The sequence below is a fragment of the Perca flavescens genome, chromosome 3 (assembly GCF_004354835.1).
Source record: "Perca flavescens isolate YP-PL-M2 chromosome 3, PFLA_1.0, whole genome shotgun sequence".
Classification (NCBI taxonomy): domain Eukaryota; kingdom Metazoa; phylum Chordata; class Actinopteri; order Perciformes; family Percidae; genus Perca; species Perca flavescens.
This window is the reverse complement of record NC_041333.1, coordinates 24994095-25007072: the sequence shown is the minus strand read 5'-3', so window position 1 is coordinate 25007072 and position 12978 is coordinate 24994095. Positions and strand designations below refer to the sequence as shown.

At 40.0% G+C, this 12978-nt stretch overlaps 1 protein-coding gene across 1 annotated transcript in view; it reads left to right on the top strand.

Annotated features, from left to right (window-relative positions):
- kirrel3b (kirre like nephrin family adhesion molecule 3b) overlaps positions 1-12978 on the top strand; it is a 169166-nt gene that overhangs the window by 92785 nt on the left and 63403 nt on the right. The window contains exons 2-3 of the mRNA XM_028574626.1: positions 5702-5851; positions 12156-12305. Coding sequence (XP_028430427.1) covers positions 5702-5851; positions 12156-12305 — 300 coding nt within the window. The remainder of the gene's footprint in view (positions 1-5701; positions 5852-12155; positions 12306-12978) is intronic.

The window sequence follows — 12978 nt, the reverse complement described above, 5'->3', positions numbered from 1 at the left end:
TCCCCCTCAGTTCCCCCCCACCTGTTTTTCTACTGCTTCCACTTACATACCACTGAAAACTTCCAGCAGCATTGTCATTAAAAAGAAACCGTGGTCTTTGGCTACCAAACTACAATACGTATGACCAACTCACCTACTCCTCCATATTCTGAAGCCCCCCTGTGCATCTAAATTGCTGGTATAAAATACCCAGGCCAGAGGGGTAATAGTTTTTGATAATGATCCTGAGCTAAGCTTTGGTGCTGTGTGGCCACATGCCACACAGACAGCATGCTGATTATTTCCCTGAAGTGGGCTGGATGTGTGTCCGTAACGGTAATTTCCAGGCCTGATTGGCAAAGAGCGATGGAATTGGGGGCAGTTAGCACTGAGGGGAAAATAGTGCTGTAGTGTGTGGAAATGCAGCAGCCGTCCAATGGTAAACAAATTATCTGAAGTGAAATGACAACATTAGGTGATATTATGAATATGGCTCTGTGCACAGTACTACCTGCTTTTTTCCACCATTTGAAACAACTGGGCAGTCCTTATCAAAGATCTCTGGCCTCACCTTTCTAAATGCAGGGCATTCAATTACACCCAGCATGAATCATAGTCTAGGATTTGATGCACATAAATATATCAAGTAAGGGGTAATGCAAAAACGTTTGCAAGGGGGTTCACCACCCTAATTTACTTTTATAGATACAGATATGTGGATATAGAAATGTAGAAAACATGAGCTCTGTTCCTTGTAATAACCTGAGCTTTGTTGATAGATTTAATTCATGGCGATTGTTATGTAATGTCTGCACAGCCAGAGGTTGTCTGTTAATTTTCCCAGACAATAGATGAAAACAAACTAAGTAGTTCACTTGTGTTATTATTTGAAGTTCTATTCATAGTACAGGTTTGGCTGTTGCTGAGTGAGAAAACCCACGGGGCTGTTGTCTCTAGCGACCGACAAAAGTAGTCTCTTTCTGTTCTGTGTGCCCACACATTTACAGAACCTAACCCCTGAAGTCAAGGCCCATTTGTCTCACAGCAAATTGGCATGTTTTTCATTTTATTATTCATGTTGTTTTTAACTAAGCTCTTTAGTAAAACCCTGTTAGGTTGCTTAATAAAGCATTATTAATGTGGTTCTCCAACTCTGCGGTCACCTGAGCACAATCACCCTCCACCCCTCATATTACTGTCAGTGATAAAGTGAGGTGCTTAATTCTTAAAGTGGCTATTTGTAACTTTAGCGTTGATTCTAGTGGCTGCTTTGGACAAAAAAAAGTGTTTTTACCACAACTACTGTCGTAAAGGTCTTTTCTTCGGTACTGTATTGCCCACAGTATATTACTGAGTTAGCATTATCGGGAGGTCATATAGTCGCGATTAATGTTTTGCTTAAATTACAGATGCATCTTTGCATTTCAAATGTTGCATATGGTAACTCAGCCTACTTTGGATGTCTCGTGAGCTAAACTGGGTATCACTGTCACTGTGTTACGAGCCAAAGCATTAAGAGTTTGTTGTAGCAACCAACGTAATAATAATTTAGATTCATATATATATAGTGCATTTCATTAAACCCACGGACGCTCTACACATGTAACCTTACAAGGGGACGAGGGAACAAAAAATAGTAAGCCAACACACACACGGAGTAAAAGGAAAACCTCCGCACTAAATGGAAAGGGGACGTAATTTAATGTTGGCTACTAACATACAACCACATCGCACATTGTAAAGTTCTTTTATGAATAAAATAGACATATTACACACATGAGGGCCAATTCGGGTTCGGTTCTGAATCATTTACAATCCCTTAATTGTCTCCATCTGTTGATAGCCTGACCAAGTGGGACTCACGTTATCGTTGTCTTTCACTTTCCTTTTCCCTTTTATCTTTTAGTTGTTCTTTGTTTCATTTCCTTCTTTCCTGTGGTGGTCCTGCCCCAGGATCGGCCATAACTACAGCAGATAACTTCTCAAATAACATTAAAATACAATTAGGCCTATATAAAGAAATCTCCTGCTTCCTTTTACCTGGCTCCGCTGGCATACGCTAACACTGGCTTTTCCGGTGTTAAAAAGAAATCCGTGACCCCTCAGAATGTGTTACTGTAGCGCCGTCTACCTGGAAAAATCGACCCAGGGCAGAGGCCTTACTAAAAACTATATAAAAATAGCTTTCTTTTTGCTGTTAGTCTCATTTGCTGTTACATGTTATTTAAGACCATTGTATGAAAAATGCCAGAGCTTTAGAAACATTAAAACGTTACATATAGTCACTTTAATTGTGGATTTATGTTATGAAACTATTTTTCATGAATTTAGTGAGGAGACAGAGGTTGTCTTCACTCTGTTGCAAGTCATGCCCGGCAGAGAATAAAGAAGGGCACATGCCTTGATTGGGGCACATCTTTTTGCCAACGCTGTGATGCCCAGTGAAGGATAAATGTGGCAAGTCACAGATGTGACAGGGATTTATTCCGTACAGAAGGGATGGATGAATGAATGTAGCCACCTTGATGTAAGACCCAGCCTCCTCAAACACATCATCTCATTTTTTTACTGCTGTGTCCCTATGAAGACTCAGCCAGGCTTTAAATTGAATGAAGGAAGTCACTTTTTAACTGCTCAAGTGACAAGTAAAAGCTGGTGTCAGTTAAGTTTTTGATTCTTCCTATCACTGGTGTATTTTAATAGCCATTCTAGGACATCAGTCTTGAAATGGCAACAGTACACACTTATAGGAAAATGTGCTTAAAGGATACTTAATATCATACAGAGGTGGGACCAAGTCCATCTGACTTTGATTGGCTGGTGTTGGTGTTTGTTGTTGTTGTGGAATACTCACCATGCTTATTGTGTCATGCATTTTTGTTTCTATGCTATGTTGCAACCTTTATACTTGCTACGTTTTGTCTGCTTTGGTCTGACGGTCTTTTTGAAGAGTTTGAGTTATTCTAGCCATTTAGTATTGTACTTCCATAGTCCAAGTCAAGTGCTAACTTAATGCTGTGTTAACCACACGCAAAGTGAATTTTTCACACGGCACAATTACATGCAATGCAAGTAACATAGTGTACAGTGTAATTTGCGTATTCACGTGTGGCTGTGTCGCGACCATGGTTGATGACAGAAGAAGAAAGATGGCAAAAGAAACGTTGTTGATACATGGAGATCAAACTCAATCAAAAATTTGCTTTGCGTTTGGGGTGAATACTGCATAAGTCTTCAATATGGGTCAAGATCACAAGACACTGGATTCTACAATTCCCATAATGCAACTTAATTGTGTCATGTAGTAGATCTTAGATCTTAGATCATCGGGGTTATTTATTTAGACTTTGGAAAGCTCCCTTCAGAGCCACAGAAGACTTACAGGCTGACTAAACTGATCTTGGTTTGCAAAATCAACGCAGTGCCCCGTTAAGTCATGCAGCTCAAGTTCAAGGGAAGCTACAAGTTAATGGCTCATATGTACGTATTTGTGTAAGAGACGTGTGAGCACAGTAATATTTTGGAGGAGGCTGTTTGAGAGGTCAGATATTTGTTTACAATAGTTTCAGGGCAAAGTATGACACGGAATTTGCATGAACTCCTACTGCAAGTAATAAAGTGCTAAAATCTGCCTCTGTGCAGACACATCATCAAATCTATGTATATGATCGTTCAAGCTGAAACAGCGCTGCTCTGTCTCGAGAGAACATGACGGGTAGCCTGAAAAATAATCTCCAATAAAAAGAATTCTTGATAAAACATGAGGCGAGTAGTCCAGAGAATGGGGACAGGAGTGAAGACATAGGCAGCTTGTTGGAAGCATGCAGGCATGTGTGCTGCCAACAGAGACATCACTCCAATGTTAAATTGATTACAGTGCGGGCTGAACGGTTTGATAATATCTGTCATGACTGAGCAGATACAAGATTCCCTGGCGTTTACATTGTTTTTCCGGAACATGCCAAGAGATCTGTCGAGTAGCTGTCTATATATATGCGTGCTTCATTTGTGTGCTGAATGTAGCAGAGTACAGAAGAGATAATTTCCTCACGTGGGAACACAGTCAGGTCTGTCTAGGTTTGAAGGGCAATACATATGGTGAGATAAAGTCTCACTTAGCCAGCATCAACTAATATACATGCACACTTACGAAAGGCCTGGTTAGCCAGAGAGAAGCTGTTATGTCTGAAGATGATGAAAAGCCCATTATATGCTTTCAGGCACAGCACATCATATTTTTTTCTGATGTTGGTTTAGTAATAGATATATATTGAAATGAGGCAGGATGGTGTGTTTCTGTCTGTGTGTAGTGTGTAGGTGTGACAGTGTGCACAGGAAAGAGAGCGCATGAATCAATATGAAAACTTCTGTTTACATCTCTAACAAGCTATCCATCACTTGGAAATAAGTTCAAGGCTGAAAAATGATTGGGATTCTAATGGCATTTTCCAACTAAATTAAAATCAGTTTCTTGTATGACAACAATATTTTCTCTGATGTGGTTTGAAATAGTAGAACAAAGCTATTAAATTTCCTTGTTTGCAATAGGATAAGAAATGTCCTTTGAATAAATATGACTGCAATGTGATACAAATATGTTGTAAGATGAAAACACGCTGTCTTTGCTCTGCTTATAATTGTAATTCACTACATGTTATTCTTCTATCAGCTTTTTATTTGCATGTGACTAAGTTGAAAAATATGTGTGTGAGAGCCCATTTCAGTGTACTAGAAGTACATGCTCTTGTTTGTATGTGTGCCTGTATTTGTGCAGCTGCATATATCAAGGAGAATGAATACGTTTTTTCAAGAAAAAGGCAGACATTCTGATCCAAGCAATAGAACTTAGAAGTTTAAAAATAAGAAAAAGCTGCTAACTAAAACTGTCTCAGTAAAGTGTGAGAGAGAAAGTGACACTTTTAAACCTTTGCTGCAGTTCGTGCTCCCAAATCAGACTGCGTCTGTATGAATGCATGTCAGTATGTATGTGTGTGAGGGCTTTAGTTGATAGGCAGCCTGCCAGTGTTTCTAACTACACATCAGTACCACTTTGTACCCTCTACTCTGATCCACAACACTAGCCCCCACCCTCTCCACCGCCACCGTACCCCTCCCGATTAACACACCCTCTGCCTCTAATGGAGTTCACTGCACACCACTTTCTGCCTGAACACGCAGAAGAGGAGTGCAGCTAATAGCAGTTGCACAGTTGGAATACATGGGTGTGAGCTCGAGTTAATGTATGCCACTAGAGCAGTGTTGGCAGACAAGATCATGTAATCTGCTGTGGTGTGTAAGAGCCCAGCCCATCTGAACGGTGACATCCTTCATAAATGAACCAATCTGAATTGTGACGACTGTCTCTTAGCCTGTGCTTCACTCCTGGTGCTTCACTGACACCTCTGATGCATGTACAGTATCTTGTCTCCATATCATGAATAGTAAAAGAATGTGCCACATTTGTGAATCACCCTTTAGGGTCCTTCAACATAACTTTGACAAGGGGTTTGAGTGAAATTGGTGGAAATGGGCATATGGTGCACTTCCCATCATTTTCCCTTCATTCAGCACTTGAAACATTGAAAGCAGGTGTTTGTAAAGCCACACTTATTCCCCTCTTTTATCTTGAATTTTCTATGCCCTCTTCTCCTGATTATTTTAGAAGGATGTAATGATTTAAATGGGTCAGACCTAACCTTTCCCTTCTTCTTTTGCTCTTAAGGGGCGGAGGCCATGTTTTCCCAGCAGCCACAAGATCTGGTTGTGGTGGCAGGCCAGCTTGTGACGTTACCATGCACTATCCCCGGTTACCATGGCGTTGTCCTATGGATCAAAGATGGCCTGGCCCTGGGAGTTGGCAGAGACCTCGCTGGTAAGTAACAGCATTTATCCCCTTGAGTGTGTCACCCTCCATTTTTCCACCACCCTCAGTTTCCTCTATTAATTACACCCTCTAATATAACTGTCATATTCAAATGGCCGCTTTTTGTCATCTAAAGCCCTTTCCCAAATAGATCACTCCACAGACAGATAAAAGAGGTCTCATAATATTGTATTACAGCAGATGTTTTACATTACAAATGTTATGTGAAAAATGTATGTCTCTGTGTTAGATGCAGACCTACATCTCTTATACTTTTTGTTTGGCAGAGAAGCACAAAAATCTGAATGAAAATCAATGTGAAATCAATAGTAGCACTGGTCTTTCTCTGGTGCTTCAGGCTGCTAAATGGCTTTTTGAAGAGTATCTGGCATCCTCTAATTACACTGCACCTCATGTATAATTGCCTTAATTGTTTAATTTGGAGTAAAAGTGACTACTGCACTGTTATTTAGTAGCCTGTTGTTCCACCAATCAAGGTTTTATGTATATTCATGACCTTGATGAATTTCAAGGAAGCACATCACTCCTCTAAATAAACATTTACAACCTTTGAAGCACTGAGCTATTGAATGAGAAAAATCATAAAAGCGCAGAGTGCACGTATCTTTCACTGAAATGATCATTAAATTCTTCCGAAAACAGAGATCCATTTCAATCTGTACTCAGAACTCTATACACAGTAGGATGCATTATTCTATAAGGGCTTTCTTAACACCACACACCACCTCTGTGTGACCACTGATAAAGCTAGAGTAATTGCAATTCAAGGCATGACGACAAAATATCCAAATGCCTCCATTTTTTTAAAGCACAAAAGTCTTTTCAGGAACGATTAAATCAGTATTTCACATGAGATTGAGGGTCTTCTACCCTCTGACCTTTAACAAACAGAGGCTCTCCCTGTCGCCTGTGTGGTCTGTAATTAAACCTCAGTGGCTGACAGAGCCCCAGTAAAGCCATTCTATTCCCTCTTCGTGTTCTTATCAGGCCCAGGGGAGACTGAGAGGTTGCAGTAAACAATGGTCCTGCAGTCTTCAAGTCTCCTTTGAAGGAAGAGGAGGCAGACAGGGAGAGTACTTATGATTGCTAGAGATACAATGAGAGAGAGGAAGGAAGAGAGAGCGCAATTTTATTTAGGGTCAAATTGAAGTAGAGATGTAGAGTTTGTTTTATCCTCTTCTATTTTTATTGATTCCACAAGACAAGAAAATCAAGATGAAATCTCATTTCAGCGATGGTCAAAGACAGAGAAAGGGACAGAACCAGTGTTGGGAGTAACGGCGTTACTAACGGCGTTATTTTTTCAGCAAACAGAATAATCAAATGAATTACTTTTCCCATCGTTGCAACATCGTTATCGTTACTGAGAATGTAAAGTGGCGTTTTACTACAATTTGGTTGAATGAAGCGCGAGGTGACATCAGCTGCCTGGGGAGAGCAGGGTTGGGGATGATGACACCGTTGCATATGATTGCACGCTCTGACTACTACTGAACACAAGACAGCGACGAGCCAGGGAAATTCAAAGGTAGCGTTCTCGAACTGGAAGTACCGGCACTACTTCTTGCTTATTGAAATTAAAGTCAAGAATGTTTATGTAACATGCACGCTATGCCCAGGAAAAAAGACTTTATCCACGTCTGCCTCAAGCAACTCAAATCTTATAAAGCACCTCACATCAACGCATGCTAACACAACACTGTTGCTGCTGCTAACCCAACCCCAAGCCCAAATGCAGCTAGGGGGAGCTCCAGCAAAGGAGATGGAGCCACTCTGTTAAAACAAGCAACACTTGATTTTTCGGGTCGGCAACAGGTGACCAAGGCCGAGCTGAACACATCAGTTAATATAAACATCTTTGACGTTAAAGATGTTATAGGACGTAATAGCGTTATAGAACATAAAAAATAACGTCACAGCTCCTTTGCTGAGTAACTAATTACTTTTACAATGTGGTAAATGAGTTACTAACTCAATTACTTTTTGGGAGAAGTAATTTGTAACTGTAACTAATTACTTTTTTAAAGTAAGATGACCAACACTGGACAGAACAGAGAAAAGAGAGAGAACGTTGGGTCACAACACCAAAAAGAGACTAAACTACAGTAGATCAACCAGAAACGTAATTCTGATCTTCTGCACAGCCATTCCCATCTTCTTCTTTGGCTAAATAATCAGGGCTAAAATGTAGAGTTGGAGTGATCATTTTCTCTTAAACCGTTGAAAAAAAGTATTTTGTATGAGGAGGAATAGCTGCCTGCCTGGAAAAGATGGGTCGCTAAAATCAACAGTATGATACATACACAGTGCTGAGTGCCTTCTATTGAGACAGATGACACTTCTTCCAAATAAAGAGCTCGACAGCTGTCCTTTTTATCACTCCTGCCTACATAAACAAGCAATGCATGCAGCAGTAAAAGAGTGACGGTACATCCACTGCAAGATGTACACAATGAAAGGAAAGTGGCAGCTGTATACATAAAAAGTGTGACGAATCAAATGTTGCATGGAGCATTTCAATAATATAGGTCTGCTCTGCAATTTATGGAAAGAAGCTGCGTCGGCGCCTGGGACCTGTTTCCATTCACAGGAGCAGTGATTAAACCGAGAGAACTCCTTCACCATTCAGCACAAGAAATCACGGCACAAAAGCCAATGATTCCTATCTGTCCCTGAATTTCCTATTCCTATTCATATTTTGTGTCACACGTTTCCACTCTAATTAAAGAAAAGCAAAGTAGCCCCACAACCGCTCAGAACATACCAATCAATGCCATGAATATGCATGACAAAGAATGTATCTGCTATATGCATGATGATGGTGACAACAGACTAAGCAGCTATAAGTGAATTCTCCTGCGCACACAGTAAAGACGTTGAAAGGAAGTGTTTGTATACATTATGCCATGCACTTGCAGAAGTTGAAAGTTAGCAGACCTTTAGCAGCAAGCATGTGTCACTCTCGCCTCTCATGAGAGCGAATTGAACACCAGTCACCTGTTCACAGCTGCAGCTAACCTGTTTCTATCCCCTGGTGGTTACACTATGTGAAACATGTTCTAGTTGATGCTATAAATCACTAGGCCACGCCTCATGTGTCTGTATACTTACATACACACACACACACACACACACATGCACTTGCACCATTGATCCAGCCTCAAGAAAAATCCATTCCCCTCTGATGGATTCATTACTTCTTAATGGACCTATTTTACATTGTTGGCTTTGGGTAACACATTGTGTGTTAGAAATTCGCTGAGATCTAAGATCAATGGCCCTTTATCGGTACGCATTACGCGTGCAGAGGTGATCAGTCTTCACATGTGCCAGTGTAATTTTAGTCATATTGACAAAATGCATGGTCGAGGTGCTTCTAAGGTGACAAAAACACATTACAGTATGTTTCCATCGTTTTAAAATTAGATTATAACATTTTTATCATTACTATCCACCACAAATGCAAATTACCTTTCCTTTTGGATCCTGCTAATGTACAGAGATGAAACTGGGACAAAGCCATAGCCTCACACAGCAAAATTATTCTTAATTTGCCAGAGGCACAGATGAGGTAATTGGCCAGATCATCTGTTTGTGGAACATAAATGGACATGGCTTATGCCTTGAAAACAAGCAAAACAAAAGTGCATTTGAAGTATATTCTGTTTCAGGGGGTCGGTACAATCGCTCACGCACTAGGTAGGATGGAGTCAACTCAAGGTCACATCATTCAGAATGTGCAATAATCATTACCCTTGTGATCCGCAATGGCATTATTGCTTTGAATCTCATCAATGAACATAAAATTGAAGCAAAATGGTTCTCTGGGTGACCCTGTGCACATAATGGTGCATCCTCTATTTTAGGCATTATTCTGAGCGTGAAAAAGCAGAAAGCTCTTTTTCAGTTGGTTATTCGTGTTATTAATGGGAGCTTTTAGTTGTGATAAGATCTCTATTAACCCTGTTACAACCTGTGTTACTAAAGCCCTGCTATCACGCAGTGTGGGACACATTGTAGCATTTACTATGAAATTCAAAGAAAGGAAGCATTTTATCACCTGTATGACTAGTCAACCCGTCCTCACTCCTCAACTCGTCAAATAGATAGATAGATAGATAGATAGATAGATAGATAGATAGATAGATAGATAGATAGATAGATAGATAGATAGATAGATAGATAGATAGATAGATACCTTTTCATCCCAAGAGAAATTGTAGGCATCCAGTAGCTTAGACAAACATAACACAACAAACACACTTACACACATTCATCTCACATATATAAAAATCACTCACAGAAATTTAAATAGATAACAATTTGTGAAGTGATTACAGAGGTCTGGTATGGACTGACCATGTGAAGCAATGACCATAATAAGGTGCTATGGTAGAGTATGTGCAATGGTGGTAGTGCAAAAGTGAACAGTGCAAAAGTGAATACGGCAGCAGTGACTAGCGTCCTGTACATAAATTACGTAATGTAACCAAAGTACTTATTTGAATCCAAACCACAATCTTTTCGGAAACCTAACCAACTAGGCTAGTTGTGTTGCCTAAACCTAAACTTAACCCTTGACAATGAAAAATGAAGCCAAAGGGGTACGCAAAGCATTAAAAACGTGACGCCAGGGATCCTGACCAAGTGTCCGTATGTGACGAGTTTGGAGTGAGAATGTGTTAGGCTAGTTTTGCAACAAATCATTCACTGGTGCAGCTTCCACCTTTGCTCATTTTTTATTTATTTTTTTTGGCTTGCCAATCATTTTGCTGTCTTCTGTTTATCTTCTCCCCAGCTTTAATGTTGATGTAAGGCGTTCTTTTGTCCTCCATCGTCCCACTGTATAGACCCTTAAGATTAAAGGCTACACGTAGGAGGATGAAATGCAGAGTGGCTTAATCGGCTGTAACGCACCCCACCAACATAACATGAGGCCCACTTCATGCTCTATTAAAGGCAACTGGATTCAATGAAGCAACAGTCTGTAATTAGACTTACATACGAGCATACAATGCGATTCTGCAGTAGACAAATTCAAGGGTTTACAGTAACAGCTGTTATAAGCCTGCCCAGTCTGTAATGTTCCTTTTGGGCGCTAAAATGCATAACCAGCTTGTAAAACCTTTACAGTTAAAGACTGGAGTGTTTGAAGATCTCTGAAGTGAACATGAGTCATTGGCTAGCTTTTACTGGAAAATCAATATTTTCTCCCCAACATTTGTTGGCAATGACCCAACCGTTGGATGGGTACTGACAGACTTTCTGGAAAGGAAATGACAAGTGTGTAAGTCTGAAGTGTGAAGTTTTCTTATACAAAGCACACAGTTAAAGTGAGGCTTTGTTAAAAGTCCTGCCTTGTTCTGCTGTAAAATTCTCCAATCCTATCCACTAGTTTCATCATTGATCAATTAGTTAAGGACCACTGGAGGAAAAAGCAATTCTTAGCTGGAAATTCATAAAAACAATTTGAAGTGCATTTTTTTATGAACAGACATTTTCATTTCATTCCACATTCTGTATAACCAATAATTATAAAGATTGAGTGAGAGAAAAAGAAAAGGGATCTTTAGAGACGAGCAACTCTAAAAGCAAGAGAAATACCCATAAAGCTCGTCAGTCAAACACATTTCTGCTTATTTGCCCCGGTGGAGAGATGCACTCCACAACACACTCTCAATGCATATTTTGATAATAGTTAGGGGGATAACCATCTTGCTTGACTTGTGTAAAATACCCAGGTCTCTTGGATATTGCTCTGCTTTCTTGCATTATTAAACTATAAATCATTTTACAGAGTAATGCTGAAACAACTCAAACTTTAGCTGTTTCTGTTTACGGCTGCAGTAAAACATCATTCTGCAGAATGAAGCAACCTCCACAGCAGCTCATTAACATTGCCAGGAGTGCTATAAAAATATGTATTATACTATTCATGTTTTACTCTTGTAGCAATGAATTGAGTAAATTAGCAATGAATCATAAACTATACTTACCAATAATGAAAATCAAACCTGCTGTTTGAAATATCTGGCTATGCAGCTAAATTACAGTTAACATGCCAACATTGTGTATTTTAACATGGGTTTGCCAATTAAAATGTGTTTGCCAAGTAAAGCTGAAAACTTGACAATAAGATACATGTTATCATATAGCCTACTGTATATACATTTAATTAACTTGTGCATCTTGTTGTTGTTGCTATAAGTGTGCAAAGCTTTTAAATTTGGCAAATGAGCAGTACTGTTGATTTTGAAGGTGATAAAAATGGACAAATGTGTTTGCGCTGCAGGCTATCCTCGTTACACAGTGATTGGCGACCACGGTTCAGGAGAGCATCATTTGCAAATCCAGCGTGTCGAGCTGATGGATGATGCTGTGTTTGAGTGCCAGGCTGTCCAGGCTGCCATGAGGTCCCGTCCTGCCCGTCTCACTGTTCTGGGTGAGTCCGGATTAAACACACACACACACACACACACACACACACAGATTTCAAACAACACCACTGGGCTAGCGCCAACCACCCCTGATTGCTGAGGTGCAAAGCAACTCATGGAAAAGGCTTCACTGGCGTCACTTACTTCTCACTCGTTAGTTTTTAAGGGCTTCTGAGGATTTAAGGGGCACATTTATTGTTGTCTTAGCTATGTGTGTGCTATCTGATATATTTCATTAGAACAAATGCAGGTGTTCAGGACAATTTGCTTATATGCGTCATCCCAAATATTCAACCCAAATATACACTCTCAAGCCTAAGCACTGGGCAGAAGTACTACCAGAGCTCCAGGGGCCCTAACACAAGTGGTGCTTCACAACAATAATACTGTACACTATGTGTCCTTGTTCAGTTTCAAATTACACAGAAAATATGAATATAGGTACATGCTCAAACACAGGTGTTCACATGCAGTCTTAATCAAAACATAAATATAAAATATCCACAGTAAATCCTGAGAACAAGACACATTTTCTATTAAAACCACCAGAAAGGAATTAAACCAATTCTAATGTTTCCCATTTGGCAGACGGTGTCAATATGACTAAACCTTTACAGACTCTTACATTTCCACTTTAATTTTCTTCCTCTGCATGCAGCCTCCATTTTCATTATAACT